This window comes from Sebastes umbrosus, chromosome 23 (assembly GCF_015220745.1).
Source record: "Sebastes umbrosus isolate fSebUmb1 chromosome 23, fSebUmb1.pri, whole genome shotgun sequence".
Taxonomy (NCBI): Eukaryota; Metazoa; Chordata; class Actinopteri; order Perciformes; family Sebastidae; genus Sebastes; species Sebastes umbrosus.
The window spans coordinates 19,992,861-20,014,900 of NC_051291.1; the positions used below are offsets into that span (position 1 = coordinate 19,992,861).

The 22,040-nt window shown below is 44.0% G+C and overlaps 2 protein-coding genes across 3 annotated transcripts; both read left to right on the forward strand.

The window, feature by feature from the left end:
• The first annotated feature begins 9 nt into the window (after window positions 1-9).
• On the forward strand, window positions 10-4,222 carry LOC119482781 (aldo-keto reductase family 1 member D1-like). The gene is made up of 10 exons (XM_037760639.1): window positions 10-152; window positions 242-409; window positions 540-656; window positions 800-877; window positions 1,160-1,282; window positions 1,537-1,646; window positions 1,773-1,938; window positions 2,045-2,127; window positions 2,218-2,299; window positions 4,213-4,222. Exons 1-9 carry the CDS (start codon window positions 60-62, stop codon window positions 2,258-2,260), a joined length of 981 nt encoding a protein of 326 aa, XP_037616567.1. The 5' UTR covers window positions 10-59; the 3' UTR covers window positions 2,261-2,299; window positions 4,213-4,222.
• Window positions 4,213-21,037, forward strand: kdm5a (lysine (K)-specific demethylase 5A). Of its 2 annotated transcripts, none has more exons than XM_037760625.1 (28): window positions 4,213-4,789; window positions 5,466-5,543; window positions 6,529-6,651; window positions 7,706-7,876; window positions 8,295-8,474; window positions 8,806-8,884; window positions 9,005-9,096; window positions 9,188-9,355; window positions 9,471-9,590; window positions 9,759-9,917; window positions 10,797-10,978; window positions 11,153-11,315; window positions 11,415-11,729; window positions 11,916-12,097; window positions 12,221-12,345; window positions 12,431-12,581; window positions 12,745-12,865; window positions 13,058-13,234; window positions 13,336-13,514; window positions 13,618-13,756; window positions 13,875-14,054; window positions 14,196-14,756; window positions 14,867-15,025; window positions 16,156-16,284; window positions 16,379-16,526; window positions 16,695-16,915; window positions 17,063-17,539; window positions 20,040-21,037. In XM_037760625.1, the coding sequence occupies exons 1-28, from the start codon at window positions 4,643-4,645 to the stop codon at window positions 20,373-20,375; spliced, it is 5,262 nt and encodes a 1,753-aa protein (XP_037616553.1). In that variant the 5' UTR covers window positions 4,213-4,642; the 3' UTR covers window positions 20,376-21,037. The 2 variants fall into 2 exon arrangements, with proteins under 2 accessions (XP_037616553.1, XP_037616554.1); XM_037760626.1 differs by having other exon boundaries at window positions 9,197-9,355.
• The last annotated feature ends 1,003 nt before the right edge of the window (window positions 21,038-22,040 follow it).

Consider the following 22,040-nt stretch of genomic DNA (forward strand, 5'->3'; position numbering starts at 1 on the left):
ACACTTTTCATTAAAGACACAAACAGCAGAGCATTGGGAACACTTCACAATTTGATGAGATGGACTTGACAGCTGAGAGTCACTCCATTCCTCTGAATGACGGAAACAGCATGCCTTTGATGGGACTGGGAACTTATGGGGATCCTCGCAAGGTAAGAAACTTTATATATAGGACATAAATTCATTTTTAAAAAATCCACTTTTCACTCTATTATTCACTCATGGTGTGTTTTTTTGATAGACCCCTAAAGGAACTTCATATGAGTCAGTCAAATTGGCTATAGAGACAGGGTACAGACACCTTGATGGGGCTTTGGTCTATTTCAATGAACATGAAGTGGGACAGGCTATAAGGGAGAAAATTGCAGATGGAACTGTGAAGAGAGAGGACATCTTCTACTGTGGAAAGGTTTGCAAAGTTTGCCTGTTTGTGTGAATGTCTGAAATGTCTAGCTGTTTTCCATAATAAACTTCATGGCTACAAAGTGACTGCTACATTTCTGCAACGACTAATCTATTTTTTATCTACACTGATTCAGCTGTGGAACACATTCCATCCCCCAGACTTGGTTCGACCTGCTTTGGAGAGAACTTTGAAGACATTACAGCTGGATTATGTCGACCTCTATATCATAGAGATGCCCACGGCCTTCAAGGTATACCGTGTATTTAATGTCACATTAAAAAGATACCTGTTGAAATTGGGAAAACAGCATTATATTGTTTTTTTCTTTTCTCATAGCTGTGAATTATTGACAAAATCATTCCCTCTCACTGAATATTTTTTTATGTTCTGCAGCCAGGAGATACATTTTACCCCAAAGATGAGAATGGGAAGGACATTTATCACAACACGGATCTCTGTGCAACATGGGAGGTGAGACTTGTTGGTAAATCATTTGTGGAGAACATTGTCTATAACTTAATAATTAAACATGAGAATCAGCTTTTTCTCCCTCTTAAGCCTCCAAAGCCTTTCAATCACAACCACATTAGTTTCAGACGTCCTACCTCCTACAGGTCAATGTCACGTAGAACGATTTGAATAACACTCCACTACAAGGTCAGGAACTGAAGCCGCTGTACTCTGTTTTATTGTGTCTGGCAATAAAACATTGCTTGTTGCTTTCTGTCTGTGCTCTTTTTATGTTTTGTACAGGCTTTGGAGGCTTGCAAAGATGCAGGGCTGATAAAATCTCTTGGAGTATCCAACTTTAACAGGAGACAACTGGAGTTGATCCTTAACAAACCTGGGCTGAAACACAAGCCGGTGTCAAACCAGGTACAGACAGGAATTCAGATGAAAACATTCAACTTTGGATAGAATAAAATAAACAACTGACAAACACAAGAAAATGCCCCAAGTCAGTGACTTAGTAATATACAATAAACAAATATAAAACTGTGACGACGCCCTAAGAAAACTGGTTTGGCACATTCAGTAAATACTGACAAATACAACAAACAAGACTAACGAGGAAGAATTAATTCTATCTTCAGCAACTAACTATTTTGTGTTTTGTTTTTTTAACACAGGTTGAATGCCATCCCTATTTCACTCAGCCAAAGTTGCTTGAGTTCTGCCTGCAGAATGATATTGTCATTGTGGGATACAGCCCTTTGGGGACATCTAGAGATGAATCCTGGTATGAGAGAGAAATCGATCACATTCAGTAGTAAAAGTCACGGTGTTCTAGGATATGAGTGAATCATTTGCATGCATATGACCTTGCACTTATAAAGTTGGCATTTCATTCATATCATTTCTCCAGGGTAAACCTAAAATGCCCCCCATTGTTAGAAGATGAGCTACTGGCATCCATTGCTAAAAAGTATAACAAGACCACAGCCCAGGTGGCCTTGAGGTTCAACATGCAGAGAGGAGTGGTGGTCATCCCCAAGAGCTTCAACCCTGTTCGCATAAAGGAGAACTTTCAGGTTTGGCATCACTTTATAAGCCGTTCAGCATGCTGGGTATCGCCTGCAAAAGTTAATCTTCAAAAACAGGGAATGTAATATGAAATGTGTTGCGATTGATCTGCAGACATTCGACTTCTCTCTTACTGAGGCCGAGATGAAGGCAATTGAGGGACTGAACAAGAATATTCGTTTTGTGGAGCTTCTCATGTGAGTATAGTTCAGGCTACACGCTGTGCCATTGATGTTCTGTTCCTGTAATAAATAAATAATTACTATTTCTCTTTATTGGCTCAACAGGTGGTCTGATCACCCAGAGTATCCATTTCATGATGACTACTAGATGCCTCAGATGTCAAGACTTCACTTGCATTTGATCAAACTACTACGACTTTATCAAAGCAGACCAGATTTTCTTTATTAATATTTTCCATTACAAGTCTTTGTGGCTGATTTAAAGACAAATGGAAAACACAGTTTTTATGAGACAAACGTTGCGTCTGAGACGGAAGTGGAGGGTGTCTGTCGTGTTATATGATTGTAAACTGTTATAGAAACATTTAGCAGTAGTAAAATTGACCTCTGTTGTTGTAACAAACGGTTGAATAAATACGTAATCTTAAATCGAGCAGAAAACGCAAGTTAGATGACGTATTCTGCAGAAGTTTAACACGGATGCATGAAGAGAAGAGATGTTGTTGCAGAAATAATGCTGCCTTTACGTGCCGTAGGAAATATTGCACCTTTTGAAAGTGTCCGTCAAAGAAGGTATAAAAGGCTGTCAGACAAAAAGACGAAAAGTCTTTTTAAAAGGTACATAGTTGCTCAAACGTGGCGTCTAAATAGTTGCCGTGCCAGGAAGGGTTGTTGCAGGTAACACGATCACACATTGACGTTTGGTTGCAGAATATATCCTTAATTACAACCTGAATGTCATTGATTCCCCTTTGTTTTACTGATTCAACACACAATAGTTTGCATATTCTGCACCCTCAGCCTGGAATTTGCTACAAAATGACCTAAAAATCAAAGAGCTGGTATCATTAAATATTTGTAAATCTAAAATGAAGGCTTTAGAAGCAGACTCTATGGCATGTCAGTGTTTTAAGCCCCCTTGTTATACAGCTGACTCCCAAAAAAAGTTCATTTTCGTCCCCCCTTTTGTCTTTAGATAGTTCTCTTTTAATGCAAATTTTAGTGCTTTTAGTGTTTGTGAATTGTATTTGATCTCTATTTGTGTCAATGTGTCTGTATCTTTGTGTTCTTGCTGCTGACCGCCTTGGCCAGATCTCCTTTGGAAAAAAGGTTCTTAATCTCAATGGGACTAACCTGGTTAAATAAAGGTTAAATTAAAAATAAATAAATAAATAAAAATAGCAGTCATTTATTTATTTAAAAATGATCCCCATTAGCTGATACCAATGGCACCAGCTAGTCTTCCTGGGGTCCGAAATCAAGTACATTACATTTATCACATACATACTATATACAACATCATATTTGTGTTACACTAATAACATTAAAATTTTCCAAACATATATAAATGTCACCTTCACACACATCTTCCACAACCATTTATAGTTGATCCTGGTATAAGTCGTTGCAGGTTGCTATTGACAAGGAAAACACTGCCTTTAACACAACCTGCGAACTCGGAAGTAGTAAAAAAAAAGTGTTCCGAGTGTCGTTGAAGGCACCATAACAGCTATCCGACCGTGCTAGTTGTAGCTAGAACTGTTGCTAACGCGGATACAAACACAGACAGACAGACGACGTTAACTCACACGGAGGAGGACACCGGATCAAACAAAGCAGACGGACCAAAGCGTCTTTTACACGTGATTCTAACTAACCCAGTGAAGCTATGGCGGACTGTCCTGCACAGCAGACTAACGTCTATGGTAGCTGCGCAACGAGCAGCGGCAGCTAGCTAAGCTGATGCTAGCTGATGCTAATTAGCTGTATGCTAGTTTTCCATCGCCTCTAATGCATCAATGAATGGGGGTTGTTGTGAAGACATCAGTCAACAATGTACGCGTTCCTGCTAGCCTCCTGCTTGTTGAGGTGCAGTTTGGCTGCTACTTAGCTATCTAACAAGTGGATGTAAAGACTGGAGCTTATTGAGGGAAGCCTGAGTGTGATTAGCTGATGAACATCAGCAGCTAGCAGGACTGAGTGGAGAACTTTGTTGGAGATGCATCAGGAAGAAATCATGCACTACCCAGGTAGCTACATAGTAACAGCAGTAGCGATGTTAGCTTGCCTTACATAACATTGGGACCATAAAGAAGGTATAAAGCGTGTTGTTGTTTACAAACGTCTTCTTGTGATCGACCCTGGATCAAGTCTTCACTGCAGAGCTGATTATTAGTGAAGTGATCGTGTGTGAGGAGGACTGATGGCCTCTCGGACTAACCCTGCCCTCCGTCCCAGGTAGGGGAGTGGTGCTGTAGACTCCCTGGCCTGGTCTGGCCTGGCCTGGCTTTACACGGATGATGTGAAGACAGTGATCAATAGCAGTATTTATGCACTTGATTATGATGCGCCATCGTGGCTGTGATGATCAGTCTGTGAAGTGATTGAGCAGCATTTGAAGGACCATCATGATGGACACGGAGGAAGTTTCACAAGACGACAATCACTGGAAATAATCATGAACTGTTGAAGCTCAACTCGCTGCATTTTGATCATTTTTAAAGACTTGTTTCACACCAACATCACCACCATGTCTGCGTTTGCTGAGTTCGTCCCTCCTCCTGAGTGTCCGGTGTTTGAGCCCAGCTGGGAGGATTTCTCGGATCCTTTAGGATTCATCAACAAGATCCGACCCATCGCAGAGAAGACGGGCATCTGCAAGATCCGACCCCCCGAGGTAAAAACTCACATTGTTAAACATTGAAATAAAACATTAGGATTAAAGTGTGGGAGGTTTTTCTGCTCCTGCGTATGTGGCGCTGGTTCACTGAGGCCTGCACTAGTTGCCTTTACTCTAATAGAGGTCAATAAAGCTTCATTTATCTGCACTCAACAGCACATATTTATGTATTTCGGTGACTTTTGGATTCATTTGTTGTCCAGAAAAGTTTTTCAATAGGTGAAATAATGTAAACAGTTCCGGTTACTATTCCTTTTGTTGTTGTTTTCTTCCTGGCCATGGCTGATAACAGATTGTTAGGTTAGCTATGAAGATGCGACACTGGGCCACACGCAGGCCTGAAGCTCCTCTCACACATAAGAAACCTGTATTTATTTCATGTTATATGTTAGAAACACAAACAACCAGTTGAGTACAGTCAAGCACCTTTAACTGTTGGGGCGTGTCTATGTGGCTAGCAATCCATTAATACCAGTTCATAATAGACAGGATTACATGCTGAAATTAATAGCTTCAGATTGGCAGTATTTATTTATGCACAGTTGGTCCTGTAAAAAAATACTCTCAACTGCACTTTTCACACTATGAGTGATTTATTAATAATAATGATAGTGTTGTTTGTGTCATGACCTCATTATGGATGATTTAATGGGTGTATTTTCTTGTCTATCAGGACTGGCAGCCTCCCTTTGCCTGCGATGTACGCAACTTCCGCTTCACTCCTCGAGTACAGAGACTGAATGAACTTGAGGTGAGTTTGCCAAGAAGATGAATCATAAGAACAATACTTGAGTGAAGGCATGTGCTTTATGAATAACATGAGAAAAAAACCCATTCAGAATAAAATGTATTTGGGAAATTAGGGATGCACGGTTACAGATACCGAGTCAAATAGCTGGATCGATATCGGTGACAATGGGTCCGATCCATCCAGTTCAATTCAATGTTTATATACTATATACATTATTCACTGCAATTGTAATATCTGTTTAAGTTTTGACCAATTTGTTGCTGCATTAAAAAGGCCCGCACTTGAATTGTAATTCCTGTTAGTTATGAAGATTTTCCACCAAGTCGCTGGTGTACGATTTATCATTTTATTAATGAAAAACAATTAAATAAATGTATCTATGTATTTATCAGTCACATTTTGCTTTACATAGTTAGGAGGGCAATGTTTAAGTCAAGCCTGATGTTGCCTTACACACAAAAGAATGATCCCAGTCTCTTCCGCACAGTGAGGCATACAGCTCAGTAATTAAACACTACTAATGGATCGGTACTCGGTATCGACCGATACCCAAAGCCCAGGTATCAGCATCGGTATCGAGACTGAAAAAGTTGTACCGGTTGGAAATTATTCTAACTGCAATTACATTTTGATTGACACATCTGGGAGAATCAAAGAAACTGTCCACACACTGTACGCTGCTTCAAGGTTTGCTGTGAATGAACTTAATGGACCTGAATGAATAGCAGTAGATTGTCTCCACTTACTATGTTTTCTGTCTTGCACCTGTTGAGATTTGGATGTGTGGGTTTTTCCTTCTTCTTTTTATGTTGCTTAACGTGTGCAAAGCAAGTTCAGCAGGACAGCTCCAATATGGGAGTTCTAAGGTTTTCCCCAGTAGAGTGCAGCCATTCAGACATAATTTTGCCCGAGGTGTCCACCAGTTTTCATAACAGCAGAACACTGAGCCCTCTCTCCTCTCTCTCTCTCTCTCCTGCCTTTTCAGGCCCTCACTCGGGTTAAGCTCAACTTTCTGGATCAAATCGCAAAGTTCTGGGAGCTGCAGGGATCCAAGACCCGATTCCCTCATGTGGAGAGAAAAGTGTTGGACCTCTATCAGCTCAGCAAGGTAAAACTATTTCAATTTGGTTTTTGACTAATTATATAACATTTGTAACAGTGCTTGAAATGGAAAAAAATAAGTGCCAGCACTCTCTTATTCACATGTTGGCGTGTGTATCGGCCGGTATCGGCAATCTCTTGAGACTTATTCCTCTTTATTTATTATGTCTTTAAGCATGTTATACTGTGTTTTATTGCTATATTATTATACTTGGGCTATGCATCTTTTATAGTAGGCCTTTAATACTCCAATAATATTCCCACCGGAACATTATAGGGTTACGGTGTGTTTGTATATTTACCTATAGTATTAATAGTTAAAGTGCTTCCTGTGTTATTTGTAGCCTATAGTTGGGTATCATTCAGGTTTTAGGAGCAGTGTTACGGTCAGGATGCTCCTACATATTATACAGCAGGATAAAGAGACACATTCTGGATATCTACAGTGAATAACAGAATAACCATTATTATTACTAATTAAATGATTATTTTATTATTTACACATATCGCAGCCTTCATCTGAAGATTTAATGCTTCTGGAAAGGTTTGCCCTAAAAGAGCATATTCTGAAATATTTTGAATAATGTTCCATTAATTATATTTGTTCACAAATTAAAAAAAAAAGTTACGACGATTATTTTACAAAAAAGGACGTGAACATAGTATTGATAAATTACAGCACCCTTGTTCTCACCGTTCCTCTCTCGTGCCGTGCGTCGGCTCGTCCAGATGCTCTACACGTTGTTTTTATTTTCATGCGGCTTATGAGGCGCGGCTCAAATACGCTGGCGCTGCACCGTTATGAATCACCAATATGAGTCTCCCAGAGAACCTGATATGGAGAGGTCAGAAAACAGTGCCGGCAGCATGTGAGTAGTGCCGGTGCGCAAGAAAAAGTCACAGTACGCCAAAAGAGTAAAATAGAGAAGTGGCGGTACCGGTGAATACCGGCCCGCTTCGAGCACTGATTGATATTATCCAGTTTCTTTAACATTAATTTTACACCTTGCTATTAAGTGTTGATTTTGTCCTAATATTGGACACCTGTGTGTGTGTTTCAGATTGTGTCCTCAGAGGGCGGTTTTGAGACGGCGTGTAAAGAGAAGAGGTGGTCCAAGGTGGCCAGCCGGATGGGCTTCCCAGCCGGGAAAGGCACCGGCTCGCTGCTGCGCTCCCACTACGAGAGGATCCTTTATCCGTATGAGCTCTTCCAGTCTGGGGCCACGCTGACCGTGAGTGACAAGCTAACACAGTTTCACCCTGCTTCATACAGCTTCATACATTGTGGTCGTCTACCTGAATATGTGCATACTCTTCCAGGCATTCATCCATTTTGCACCATCGTACATGAGATATACAAACCACGTTGTTTTAAAAGTTGGAATAAGTGGACATTTTGTGAGTGGGTGTTGTTATTTGGTTTAATTCCCCATTGAGCTGAATTAGTTTTTGCTGTTCTCAGTGTCCCTCTCAAATTTCAGTCTTGGATCGTTTTTTTGTTTTTTGTTTTTTTTTATTCTACAGCTCATTAGCCAAACTTGGCTTAACAGCTACATACTTGTTTCTTCAAAACCTGCTGGAATAGGCGGATTTTTATTAAACTGTTTCCAAAACCTAATTTCTTTTCACTCCTCTCCTTTCTCCAATCAGGGCATCCAGCGGCTGTACGAGGAAGGAGATGACGGGGAAGAGGTGGACGAGGGAGTCGGCGAGGAGGCAGGGGAGGAAGACGAGCAAGATGAGGAGGAGGACAAAGACGGGGAGGGTGATGCAATGCAGACCAAAGAGCGGCTTCTGCCTGAGAGACGCTCCAGGCGCCTTAAGTCTGAGGTAAGGGGGGGGGGGGGGACTACAAGGAAGGTGTAGTGCAAAAAATGTGTCATTTGTAGTAGGTGGAGTTTGGGGACACACTGCAAAAAGTTGTATCTTTTTGCCAAGCTGATGTCAAAAGTGTAATAAGCTGTTAGCTATCTTTTAGTTTTATTTAATATCATGTTTTGTTGAATGTCAAACAGCGTTATTTATTCCTTTAACATTCAGTCCATAGCTGTAAGCATCCCTCTCCCAGCTGTGGCAGGCGTGCTCCCCGGAGGCCGTCTAACATTTGGCCTTTTAGCAGGATCGCTGTGTTTCACAGTCTGCTGTTGTTGTGTTTCTCCAGAGGGAAAACAAGGAGCCAAAAGGCCTGAAGATCTTTGGTACAAGTCCCAAGATGGTCGGCTTGGAGATTGTATCAGCTGGTGAGGATCATTTTTGGTTGACCTGTTTTGTTTTTTTACACGCGACAGACACTGAGCACAATGTTACTGTGAGCATTTTCTATTCTCACACCGGCGCTCCCCCCACCCCCTTTCGTTTAGATGACGGATTCAACAAGAAGCAGCGTCACCTCAAAGCACAGGCCTTTGCCATTAAAATGAGACCGCGCAAGGAGACCCTGCAGGTCAACTTCGTGAGTGACACTTCATTTGCCTGATTGTTGATACTTGTTATATCTTGAGAAACTCCGGGCGTAACCACCTGTGAATGTTTTGTGGTTGTTGATCCCCCAGATCGACCTCTACCTCTGCCTGGTGTGTGGACGGGGCGACGAGGAGGACCGGCTCCTGCTCTGTGACGGCTGTGACGACAGCTACCACACCTTCTGCCTGATCCCACCTCTACAGGACGTGCCCAAGGGGGACTGGCGCTGCCCTAAGTGTGTTGCTGAGGTAAGGCTAGAGCGCTTCCTGGTCAGTCAAAACTCTTAAAGAAAGAGTAAATATATGAACTGATAATTTGTCACATGTACAAATGCACATGCAGTAATTCCATCTTCCCTCACAGGAGTGCAGTAAGCCCAGGGAGGCGTTTGGCTTCGAGCAGGCGGTGAGGGAGTACAGTCTCCAGAGCTTCGGAGAAATGGCTGACCACTTCAAGTCCGACTATTTCAACATGCCTGTTCATGTATGTAAAATCCACTCAGTGAGCTACAATGCGTGTCCTTCTTCCATCATCTGGCTTGTCACACTTTCTGCTTTAACAATCGGAGGTTAAATGTGCTCTTCACAGGCTTCTTTTCCCTGTTTGAGAGAAGGCAGGGGGATTTCATTATTTCCGCCTTGTTGCCCCCAGATGGTCCCAACGGAGTTGGTGGAGAAAGAGTTCTGGCGGCTGGTCAGCAGCATCGAGGAGGACGTCATCGTGGAGTACGGAGCCGACATCAGCTCCAAGGACGTGGGCAGCGGGTTTCCTGTCAGGGATGGTAAAAGGAGGCTGCTGGGAGATGAAGAGGTGAGAAGACCATTACTTAATAATGCCATACACTCTTCAAGTGTTGACTTGGCTTCTTATTTTTTCACGTCTTGATGGAGCGAATCGGCGATATGGCAAACATCTTCTATCACGATATATCATGTTTTCTGGTAATTCAATAAATAAATAGTCTATATGAAATAACCACATGGTAACGCCTATTTTTGTTTACTCGTGTGAATTAAACACTTGACTAATGAAAATACTGAATGCTCTAATTTAATTAAGAAATTGAAGTGAAAAATGAACATAACAGTTTCAAGTGAAATTATAAAGAGAAAAATAAATATATAATAAAATAATAATAATAATAATAATTTTTTTTAAAATAATTTTTTGTACACATCTGTTAATCACACTGAACTGAGTGGTAACGTAACGTGTGACGTAAAAACAAATCATCAATCTTCAAATGATATTCCCTAGTTAGTATGCGCTTATTATTATCAATTTATACGACGTAATTGTGTATCACGATATCTCGATATATGATTTTATTACGATACGATTCCACTGAAAGACGATAAATTGTCATATTAAATTATCGCCGAGCCCTACTTGGAATATATATATAGATTATAATAGGTGCATATCACACTGATCTTAAATTTAAGCCCAGTTCATTATTTTCCTACATTTTCTACCTGAGATTTTATAACCAGTAAAGTACTTGTAATGGGGATTCCCCCTGTGTGTCCTAGAGGCATTACCTGGGTCATTTTATTCACCAGACTTTCATCTAACAGATCCTTTAAAAGCTTTTTTTTCTCTGTTACTTAACGGATGCTACATTAAGTTAAAAACATGACATTTGCCCTGAAGTGAAAGAAAGCACTTTGTCTCCTACTCTCCCACTAGGAGTACGCCAACTCAGGCTGGAACCTGAATAACATGCCGGTGCTGGAGCAGTCGGTGCTCACCCACATCAATGTGGACATCTCAGGCATGAAGGTGCCCTGGCTCTACGTGGGCATGTGTTTCTCCTCTTTCTGCTGGCACATCGAGGACCACTGGAGTTACTCCATCAACTTCCTGCACTGGTGAGAGACTGGACACCTGCGTGTTGGTGGCAACAAAACAATTTTAAAAAGTGAAATTATGAAATTATTCATGCTCATGGAAGCTAACCTTATTCTCTTCCACTTAACGTGTTTCTCTGGAAAAGAGCGTCAGCTGGATATCTTTAATGTTAATGTATTCCTCTGTTCCTCCAGGGGTGAACCCAAGACTTGGTACGGAGTGCCGGCCTCCGCCGCAGAGAAGCTGGAGGCTGTGATGAAGAAGCTGGCTCCAGAGCTGTTTGACTCCCAACCCGACCTCCTCCACCAACTGGTCACCATCATGAATCCCAACGTCCTCATGGAGCACGGTGTCCCTGTACGTAGTCTGATGTTTTGTTGATATTGGATCTGATTAGATAATGGTCATGTGGTTCATTATTAGTGACATATATGTTGTATGTTTCCCCCCCCTCAGGTGTACAGGACCAATCAGTGTGCAGGGGAGTTTGTGGTGACCTTCCCCCGGGCCTATCACAGCGGCTTCAACCAGGGCTACAACTTCGCGGAGGCCGTTAACTTCTGCACCGCCGACTGGTTGCCTATAGGTCGTCAGTCTGTGGCCCATTACCGACGCCTCCACCGCTACTGCGTCTTCTCCCACGAGGAGCTGCTGTGCAAGATGGCTGCTGATCCGGAGAGTCTGGACGTGGAGCTGGCTGCCGCCGTCTTCAAGGAGATGGGAGAAATGATGGAGGAGGAGACCAAACTCCGACAGGCTGTCCAAGAAAAGGTAAATGTCTCCTTTTTTTTGCTCAGTGTATGCATGCAGAAGGTGTGGATGATTGGCGTAGTTCAATATAGCTGTTAACGCACTCCATCGGTGTTTATTTTATGTCCCTGTCCAATGGCAAGCTTCATATTGTCACAGTATATTTAGAGATTGGCATCATCGGTTCTCCTTCCTCCTCATCTACAGGGGGTGCTGTCCTCAGAGCAGGAGGTTTTTGAGCTTCTACCCGACGATGAGCGCCAGTGTCACAAGTGCAAGACGACGTGCTTCCTGTCCGCGCTGACCTGCTCCTGCAGCCCCGACCGACTGGTCTGTCTCAACCACGCAGCAGATCTCTGCGACTGTCCCCTCGGCAACAAGTGTCTCCGGTAAAAGATGCTAAATAATGTCTAACGGCACAAATATGTACAGCATATTGTCAAGAAATCAAATTTGTTACGGCCTCGACGTACACCGTATTCTCAAGTAGATATCTGCGTGATGTATTTCAGGTATCGCTATGATCTGGAGGAGTTTCCGTCCATGCTGTATGGGGTCAAGACGCGGGCTCAGTCTTTTGACACCTGGATAAAGAGGGTCACAGAGGCCTTGGCTGCCGACCAGAAAAACAAGAAAGGTTTTATACTTAAATACTTCTACAAGATATGTACATGTTGCACATATCTGTGCGCCGTTTCATGATCGTTTTGTGTGTCCCGTAGATCTTATTGAGCTCAAGGTTTTGCTGGAGGACGCAGAGGACAGGAAGTATCCCGAGAAAGCTTTGTACCGTCGCCTGAGGGAGATGGTCAAAGAGGCGGAGACGTGCTCCTCCGTAGCTCAGCTGCTGCTCAGCCGCAAACAACGGCACAGGTCAGTGGATGCACAAAGCCTCGATGCAATCCCAACAGAAAAAGCAATTTACTGATAACCCAGCATGTGCAAACATTTTTTTTTCCATTTGCAAATCAATACTGTATCTGCTCAGGTTCAAAGGTGAATTAAACAGTCGCTCTTTTTCCATGCACGTCTGCAGCAGCCGTCTGCGCTCTGAGAGCAGTCGTAACCGCACTAAACTGACAGTGGATGAGCTCAAGGCCTTCGTGGATCAGCTCTATAGGCTGCCCTGCATCATCAGCCAGGCCCGACAAGTCAAAGTGAGTCCCCAGTGTGCTCACCCAGGCACCCAGTTATCATTGAAATACAGCTCACACCTTCATTTCTCTCCTTTTAGTCTCTTCCCTATTCCCTCTTTTCCCTCTTCCTCCTACCAACCCCCTTCTTTCGCCATCAATACTATTGAATTACTGCTAAAACGTCCACACTTCATTCTTTTCCTTTTCCTCCAGGAGTTACTGGAGAATGTGGAGGACTTCCACGAGCGAGCCCAGGTGGCGTTGTCTGACGAGATGCCCGATTCCTCCAAGCTGCAGGCGCTGTTGGACCTGGGCAGCGGCCTGGATGTGGAGCTGCCAGAGCTTCCCCGACTGAAGCAGGAGCTCCAGCAGGCCCGCTGGCTCGACGAGGTGAGCTCTTAACAACACAACATAACCTGTTTGTGCGGTTTGACGGCATTGTTGAAATTGCGGCCTAACGTAACAAGCGCCGTCCTCGTCACATCCCCCAGGTGCGTGTCACCCTGGCCGAGCCTCACCGCGTCACCCTGGAGCTGATGAAGAGGCTGATAGACTCCGGGGTGGGTCTGGCTCCCCACCACGCCGTGGAGAAGGCCATGGCCGAGCTCCAAGAGATCCTCACCGTCTCAGAGAGATGGGAGGACAAGGCCCGCGCCTGCCTGCAGGCCAGGTGAGGTTGCACGAATGCATACAAACACATTTGAAAAGACTTCATGACTTTCACTTTTCCTCCTTGATCCCCCCATTCTTGTCCGTCCTCCGATAACCCCCAGGCCTCGACACAGCATGGTGACCTTGGAGAGCATTGTGCTGGAAGCTAGGAACATCCCAGCATACCTACCTAATATCCTGGCTCTCCGAGAGGCCCTGCTGAAGGCCAAGGACTGGACGTCTAAGGTGGAAGCCATTCAGGTACCGTCTGTGTGCACACTGTGTTAGAAGCCCTTCTAACCCTCATCTAAAGCCATTTGTCCTCTTTAGCAAAAACATGTCTCTAACCTCTCTCCTGCTATGTCTCCACCTCACTCAGAGTGGCGGTAGCTATGCCTACCTGGAGCAGCTGGAGAGCTTGCTGGCCAGGGGTCGCTCCATCCCCGTTCGGCTCGATCCGCTGACCCAGGTGGAGTCTCAGGTGGCCGCAGCTCGAGCCTGGAGGGAGAGGACGGCTCGCACCTTCCTCAAGAAGAACTCCACGTACACACTGCTCCAGGTGGGCCACCGTGAAAACACTTGATTTGATGCTTGCCCCCCCAGATGTATAAATCTTATTTGAGACTGCATTGAATAAATGCAATGGAAGTGCTGTGGAGTCTCATTTTTTTGTTGCCGTCCTGTGTCCCTCTTCTGTTAGGTCCTCAGCCCTCGCGTGGACATCGGCGTCTACGGCAACAGCAAGAGCAAGAGGAAACGCGTCAAGGAGCTCATGGAGAAGGAGAGAGGAGGCTTCGACCCCGACGCCCTGAGCGACCTGGATGAGAGCCTCGAAGAGGTGCGAGACCCGTCCACTGTCGTAGCGGCCTTCAAATCCAAAGAGCAGAAAGAAGTGGAGTCCATCCACTCGCTCCGCGCCGCCAACCTAGCCAAGATGGCCATGGCCGACCGCATCGAGGAGGTAAAGTTCTGCCTGTGTCGAAAGACGGCCAGCGGCTTCATGCTGCAGTGCGAGCTTTGCAAGGACTGGTTCCACGGAGCGTGCGTGCCTCTGCCTAAGACGGGATCTCAGAAGAAGGCGGGCGTCGGTTGGCAGAGCAACAGCAAAGACTCCAAATTCCTGTGTCCGCTGTGTCAGCGGTCGAGGAGGCCAAGGTTAGAGACCATCCTGTCGCTGCTGGTGTCGCTGCAGAAGCTGCCGGTGCGTCTTCCAGAAGGAGAAGCCCTGCAGTGTTTGACAGAGAGGGCAATGAGCTGGCAGGTATGCATGGGATTACTGATTAGAACTTTATTTTGAACACTTCATTTCCACAGTTTGCTTTCGATCTCTGCTAAATGCCCATCCTCACACTGGTCTAACTGTCGCACCAGGACCGAGCGCGTCAATCCCTTGCCACGGAGGAGCTGTCCTCAGCTCTGGCAAAGCTGTCTGTGCTGAGCCAGCGGATGGTGGAGCAGGCTGCCAGGGAGAAAACAGAGAAGATCATCAATGCAGAGCTGCAGAAGGCTGCTGCCAACCCAGACTTGCAGGTATTATATGTTATATATTATATAGGAGACTCTAGGAATCCTTTTTTGGAGGTGTGGATTGTAATTCTTGTGGTTTTCTACCGGGGCTTTGGATGTAAATATGGAATGCACCAGAAGAGGGCACTAATGTGTAAACATGAAGTGGAACACAAGACTGGATTGACGGCGTAAAATGTGTGGAAATACAGGGAATAACAGGCGACAGATGGCGCTCTGATTTCTCATAGATGTAACGAGCCCTCAGAACCTTAACCCTTTTTTTTACGTTTTATTCAATCACGCCTTTTGGATGCGTCAGGCAAAGCATTTGGCCTTTATATTCAGCATCATGCTGTTTCAGATTAAAAAAGAAGAGGTACCTGACACACCATGTCAGGCTCTGTGTAATCTCTATAACCACATTCTGCATTCACAAATAGAATCTGTAGGCAACGGGACAAGATTTTGGCATCAGAGTGTTGTAGTCCAAGTAGTATTGACCAATCACCTTTTGAGCAGGCTTTGGTTGAATGCAGGTTAGCGATCAATACGTAGAGCAAAAAGAGGCGGAACACATCGGCCCAGATACAATCGCGGGAACCCAGCAGCTATCGTCTGATGATGATTTAGCTTTTTATTAGCTTAAAATGAGCTTGTAAACTGGCTACTTGTGAAACAATCCGGTCGTACGCGTCGTCTCTGAAATCCAACTCCACATTCTTGCGTCTCAAGTTGCTAATCATGATATAAGACTAGATATCGTCTTACATTTTGGATATCATAATATGACGTACGTGTTGTCTTTTCCTGGTTTTAAAGACTGCATTACAGTAAATTGATGTCATTTTTCTGTACTTGTTCTAGCTGTTCTATTATTTGCCTTTACCCATTTAGTCATTATATCCACATTACTGATGATTATTTATCAAAAATCTCATTGTGTAAATATGTTAAAGATGAATATTTAATAAAATGAACATGATGTTGATGCACCGTGTGACTGGAAGAAGCTACTTTGTTTTCTTTATTTTAACCCGTTGAATTAGATCCATTTTAAAAGGATAAACACAGAACATGAAACCACGCTGGATGTCCTCATTAAATCCAAGACACATTAGAGACATTGAATATGTGTTCCTGTCGTTCCTCAGGGCCACATCCAGACGTTTCAGCAGTCGGGTTTCAGCAGAGCCGCGTCACCTCGCCAGTCCGTGGACTACGACGACGAGGAGACGGACTCGGACGAGGACATCAGGGAGACGTACGGCTACGACATGAAGGTATGTGAGGTAATAGTGATGTTGTCCAAGCCGCCTGTAAGCGAGCAGGATTTGTTTTTGTAATTCTTCCCTGTTGGCGTCTGCTTTGTTGCAGGACCCCGGCGAGGTGAAGCCCTACCTGTTCTGCGACGAGGAGATTCCCGTTAAGTCCGAGGAGGTGGTCAGTCACATGTGGCCGGTCGTCACGCCCTCCTTCTGCGCCGAACACGCCTACTCCTCAGCCTCCAAGTCCTGTGTGCAGAGTGAGGCCACGTTTACTTACTAAGATTACTTCTGTCGTTTTGAGTCTGCCTACCCATCATGCCCTGCTGTTTTCATGCACAAATGATTCAAGGACAGCTATTTAGTTTGAGCACTTAATGATTTTTACGGGCCTTCATCATCTCACACTCTAAATGTTACCATTTCAGACATGGGCACGCCTAGGAAGCAGCCCAGGAAGACCCCTCTGATACCTCGCAGCCTGGAGCCGCCGGTGCTCGAGCTGTCCCAGCAGGCCAAGGCCCAGCTGGAGGAGCTGATGATGCTGGGAGACCTGCTGGAGGTGTCCCTGGATGAGACCCAGCACATCTGGAGGATCCTGCAGGCCACGCACCCCCCCTCTGAGGAGAGATTCCTGCAGGTCTTGGAGGTAGGGAGGTCGTCCATTATGCAACCTGATGGCGCAGCTGGACCCCACGGCAAATGCTGCACAGTGACTAAACCTCGGGTTTGGGTTTGAATCGATCACTCCGATTAGTTAGGTCATCTCATTTCATCTTTCCTTCCTTTCCTACAGCCTGACGACTCTCTGATGGAGAAGCCTCTGAAGCTCAAGCTCAAAGACTCGGAGAAGAAGAGGAAACGGAAGTTGGAAAGAGCCGAGCACCACCACATGCTGATGGCTGCAGCCGCCGCCGCCGGCGGGGCTTCGGTGATGGGCGAAATGCGACCGGCCAAGTCCAAAGACCTGAAAAGGGTGGGCCTGGAGCTGGGTCTCGGGGGCAAACCCAAGAAGAAGAAGCTCAAGCTCAGCCTGGACAAGAACCGGGAGATGAAGCAGCTGGCCAAGCGGTTAGCCAAGGAGGAGAAGGAGAGGAAGAGGAAGGAGAAGGCGGCGGCGAAGGCCGAGGCCGTCAGGGAAGGGCTGGAGAAGAGGAAGGAGAAGAAGATTCTGGACATTCCCTCCAAGTACGACTGGTCTGGGGCCGAGGACTCCAACGACGAGAACGCCGTGTGTGCATCCAAGACTTGCCAGAGACCCTGTAAAGACAAGGTGAGGACTCTCTCAGGACTTATATTTTTGTGATTTGGTAATTTCCCACAAATATAAGTCTCAGCCCTCGAGATTGTGTTTTCAAGACGTTGTGTTGCAGCAAAAGAGACACACGGGGGGAATTGTAGATGAATGATAAACACAACTACAGTTTAGCATTTAACAGAGGTCAAAAACGACCATGTGACTGTGCACCTTTTGAAAACTCAAAGTTCTGTTTGTTTTAAATATCTTTTGAATTGTCATTTAAATCCATGTTTTTACTGGAATATGGACTAAATTCATGTGATAATTATCTCAGCATTATCTGATAACGACACATTGGAATTTTTACTTTGAGTAACCCTCCAATTATTTTCTCAATTAATCGTTTGGTTGTCTATAAAATGTCAGAAAAGAGTTTAAAAATGCCCGTCACAGTTTCCAAAGCCCCAGGGTGATGCTTCCAAATGTCCTGTTTTGTCCGACAAACAGTCCAAAACTCAAAGACATTCAGTTACAGTGAAATAAAATGGAGCAAGATAACAGATCCTTACTTTCTGAGAAGCTCAACCTTCATTTAACTTTTTGGCATTTTTGTTTGAAAAATCAAATACAAAAAAGTTTGATTTTGACTAATTGTTTCAGCTCTAATCTAATTTTCAAAATATTTCTCAGCGATTTGTATTGTGAAAAACAATACAGAAATATTTAAATATTAATAAATCTTGGTACGTAACATATCACACTGACAGAATTTAGTTAACTCAGTTTTTTAATCATTCACATCTAAGACCTTTATACACCGTATGTGCATGCCAATACTTTTTTTCGAACTGTTCCTTTTGTCATGAATACTTTGTCACAGAACGTGAATATTACGCGGCGAAAAAAGCATCATACTTTTTATTTTCAGAACAAGGACGATTTTCTGAGGTATCAACCAATCACATTGTGCGGAGCGGGTTTGAGTTGAACCGATATTTATCAAACAACAACACAGAGTCTGTAGTCCAAACCAAGATGGCAAACTTTATCACTCCTTTCAACCTTGACAAAGACAGCGCAGACCAGATCCACTACTTCCGTTTGTACCTTTCACAATAAAAGCCCTAGACATACTGTATATATACGTATTTCGCATTTTCATGTCGTTTATCCGTCAAGCCCCTGGTGTGTAAAGACCTTTTAGACTTGACAATTGTGAATCACAGATTCTCAATATGAGAAACGTGTTGGAAAATTACGTAGGGGCTGGACTTAAAAGTCCCATATCATGCTCATTTTCAGGTATTTTGTGTTTCTACTAGAACATGTTTACATGCTGTAATGTTCAAAAAAACTTTTATTTTCCTCATACTGTCAGCCTGAATATGCCTGTATTTACCCTCCATCTGAAATGCTCCGTTTTAGCGCATTTCGACAGAATTGCAACAGAATTGTAACAGGATTGCATTTTTGTACATCTTATATTTTCTGTATCTCTGCTGTCATAAAAATGTCCGTTAAGTTGTCAGTCGTCAACACTGCTCCCACTAGCAGTCCCATCAATATACAGTATGTGTTAATTCTGCATTGTGACATTGTGGCTGTGCTTGAACTCTGCCGGGCTGTTGGAGGAACACGATGTTGACCTCGTCAGTTCTTGACCCTCCGTAGCAACATCCCCTCCACACAGAGAGAGAGAGGCAGTAAATTCTGGTTGATACTTTCATCACAGGAACTTGGCGAGTCCTCAAAGTCTAAATGTCCCAGATGTCTCCCGGTGAATGACACAGGGTTTTTTGTGTGTTTGCTGAGTTAATAACAAACACTTTTCAAAATGAACATCATGGAACTTTATTGAATATCAACAGCTGATAACAGCACTGGAACACCTTAAAGAGAGTTACACATAACGTATTAACAGGACACACACCGCGACGTGGTCCTTGTCGGAGACAGAGACTGCGGGACCGAGACTGTCCGCCGAGTTAACCAGTGGCCAGTCTCCTTCCCCGGTGTGTCCCCCTGGGCAGCCAATCAGAGCGGAGGAAACCGGTAGGCTTGCAGCTCTGTGAGTGGAGTAGAGGTGATGAAACTATGGAGGTGCTGCTCTAAACTAGGCCGACTACACCTGAAGATGGGATGATTAACAGTTGTGAGGTGTTATTGAGATGGAGATAGAGTATTTTCTCAGCCGTTTCCTTCTCACAATCCAACAAAAATATGTGACTCTTAGTATTTTAATAAACTAATTTGTAGTACTACAGTAGTAGATTGTCTGACAGCTCTTATTGGTATAAAACACAAGATCATCTACAGTCCATCAGTGTGTGGTTATGTTTCGGCTCCGGTACATCACATCAATCAAACAATAACTGACCTGTAGCTTTAACATGTTCTGTTAAAAATTACACAAGAAAGTTGTTTTTCCTGAATTTGTGTGTTTTGCTTGACAAACCACATGATGTCTCATGATGTTTCCTTATTGTTAACCTGTATACTCACATGTCTGCCTCTGTATGTGTGTGTTCCACAGGTGGATTGGGTGCAGTGCGACGGCGGCTGCGACGAGTGGTTCCACCAGGTGTGCGTGGGCGTGTCGTGCGAGATGGCCGAGAACGAAGACTACATCTGTGTGGACTGCTCCCGGAAGGCCGCCGGGGGAGGCGGAGGGATGACCGTGGAGGAAGTGGTGGTGGCGGCGGAGGAGAGCGTCGTGGTGTTGTCGACGTCGATGTGCAGCGTGCAGAGCCTCCCGTTGTCACCGTCGTCTGTCGCGGCGTCCTGGTCTCACACGCTCCCCTCCGTCTCTCATCTAAACCCAGCAACTTCACATCCGCAGCAGCAGCAAGAGCCTCAGCAGGGCAGTTAGCGCTTAAAACAAAAAGACTTGAATACTGTACCTCACAACAAGGAGCATAACACAAAAACCTAGCATCCAGGCTAGTGTTTGAACCTCTCGACCTGTAAGACTGCACAGCATATGAGGAAAAAGAACTTTACGAATGAGTCGGGACAAACCAGATATGTTTCTGTAACTGCCTGGATCATAGAGCACAAGACAGAAGAGTCCTACCGTCACCGTATGGCTTCAGCAACGACATGCCCTCTCTCTCCGAGCGCTTAAGATGTGTTGAAAAGGTTGTTAGTACACACACACACAACATTTTAGTCCTCGTCTAGAAACATCCACCAGCTACTTCCCGGTCCTCTCCTGAACAATAACACCTCATTGGTACGCTCACTTCCAGTCAAACCCTCCACTTACTCCAGCTGTTGTATTCAGTGCAAACAGGCGAATTAAACCAATGTGTCCCCCCAGTCGTGTTTCACCGGACATCCTGAACCCCCTCTGCCCTCCGTCAGACAGTAACATCTCAATATGTAGGACTCCAGACTAGGAAACACAAATGGTTGTAATGTAGTGGAATTATTTATAATGTACATACTTTTAAGCAATTAAACAAAATGGATTGTGGCTTTTTTTTTGTTTTGTTTTCTCACCTTTAATAAACTATTCCTAGTCAAATGATTGAGAATTATGTTTTATTTTTTAATTTATGTTTTATTTTTTTATTTTTTAACATTTTTATATAAATGTCCATATAGGAATTAAAAGAAACGGCATTCTTTGTTTTGTCTTAAAGAGGAAATGGAGTAAAAGCTAGAAGAAGAAATTTTAAAAGTGCAATTTTATGGACGTATTACATACGACAAACCAGCAGGGGGTAAAGCTTTTGTGTCCTTCACGTGTCTGAAATGATCAGGGTGATTAGGGGGTGAAGTTCTGAGGGGCTCCACGGTGACTTACGACATTGAAAGGGTTGATTCCAAGTTAATCTTCACATTTCCTGTGTTACTCATTAAGCTCAATTAGAGGAGAGACGCGTTGACATGTTGTTGTGGAGCTCTGGTATGAAGATGTTGAATTCCAGGTTACACGTGTTTTTCCCCCTCTTAGTTATAAGCAGTGTATAACATGCATTTATTGTAAAACAAATTAATTTACAGATTATCTTTGTTTCTTTTTCTTCCACTTATTATCCGATTTTTCATTTTGGCATCTTTGATTTTTCAACATGGTATCCCAGTTTTCTAGATGGAAACAGTATTGACACCTGAATATGTAAATACGCAGAAACACGACTGTTTGCAAAAGACGAGAGAGGAGGGTAGGATTGCTGGTGGTGGCTGTCGCTTCTAACTCAGCCGAGTCAAATCCGGTGCAAACTGACCTGTGCTGCTTTTGCCTCCTTCTGAGTCACTCATCTCTGTCGGGAGGGTTAGAGACATGCGATCACAAGACATCAACAAGATGAACTGTAATGGTACATAATTGATTGCATAACGTCTGTTCTGTCATCTCATCGCCTGCTGTTTGTGTTGGCTCTCCTGCCTGAGAGTGAAATTTAGGACTGAGACTGGTTTTATAATCACCACTTTATCACAGACTATAGCGCTGTTTATATAGTCTGTCTGTTTCTGTGATTTTTTTTAATTAGATTTTTTTATTTACATATATTTTTTACTGGCTTCC

Excerpts from the sequence above, each read along its gene's own strand:
- LOC119482781 (XM_037760639.1), top strand. The coding sequence starts at position 60 with ATGGACTTGACAGCTGAGAGTCACTCCATTCCTCTGAATGACGGAAAC. Across the intron at positions 1,647-1,772 it reads ACATCTAGAGATGAATCCTG|GGTAAACCTAAAATGCCCCC; the intron begins GTATGAGAGAGA and ends TCATTTCTCCAG. Across the intron at positions 1,939-2,044 it reads GCATAAAGGAGAACTTTCAG|ACATTCGACTTCTCTCTTAC; the intron begins GTTTGGCATCAC and ends ATTGATCTGCAG.
- kdm5a (XM_037760625.1), top strand. The coding sequence starts at position 4,643 with ATGTCTGCGTTTGCTGAGTTCGTCCCTCCTCCTGAGTGTCCGGTGTTT. Across the intron at positions 11,316-11,414 it reads TCATGGAGCACGGTGTCCCT|GTGTACAGGACCAATCAGTG; the intron begins GTACGTAGTCTG and ends CCCCCCCCTCAG. Across the intron at positions 15,026-16,155 it reads CTGCCAACCCAGACTTGCAG|GGCCACATCCAGACGTTTCA; the intron begins GTATTATATGTT and ends GTCGTTCCTCAG.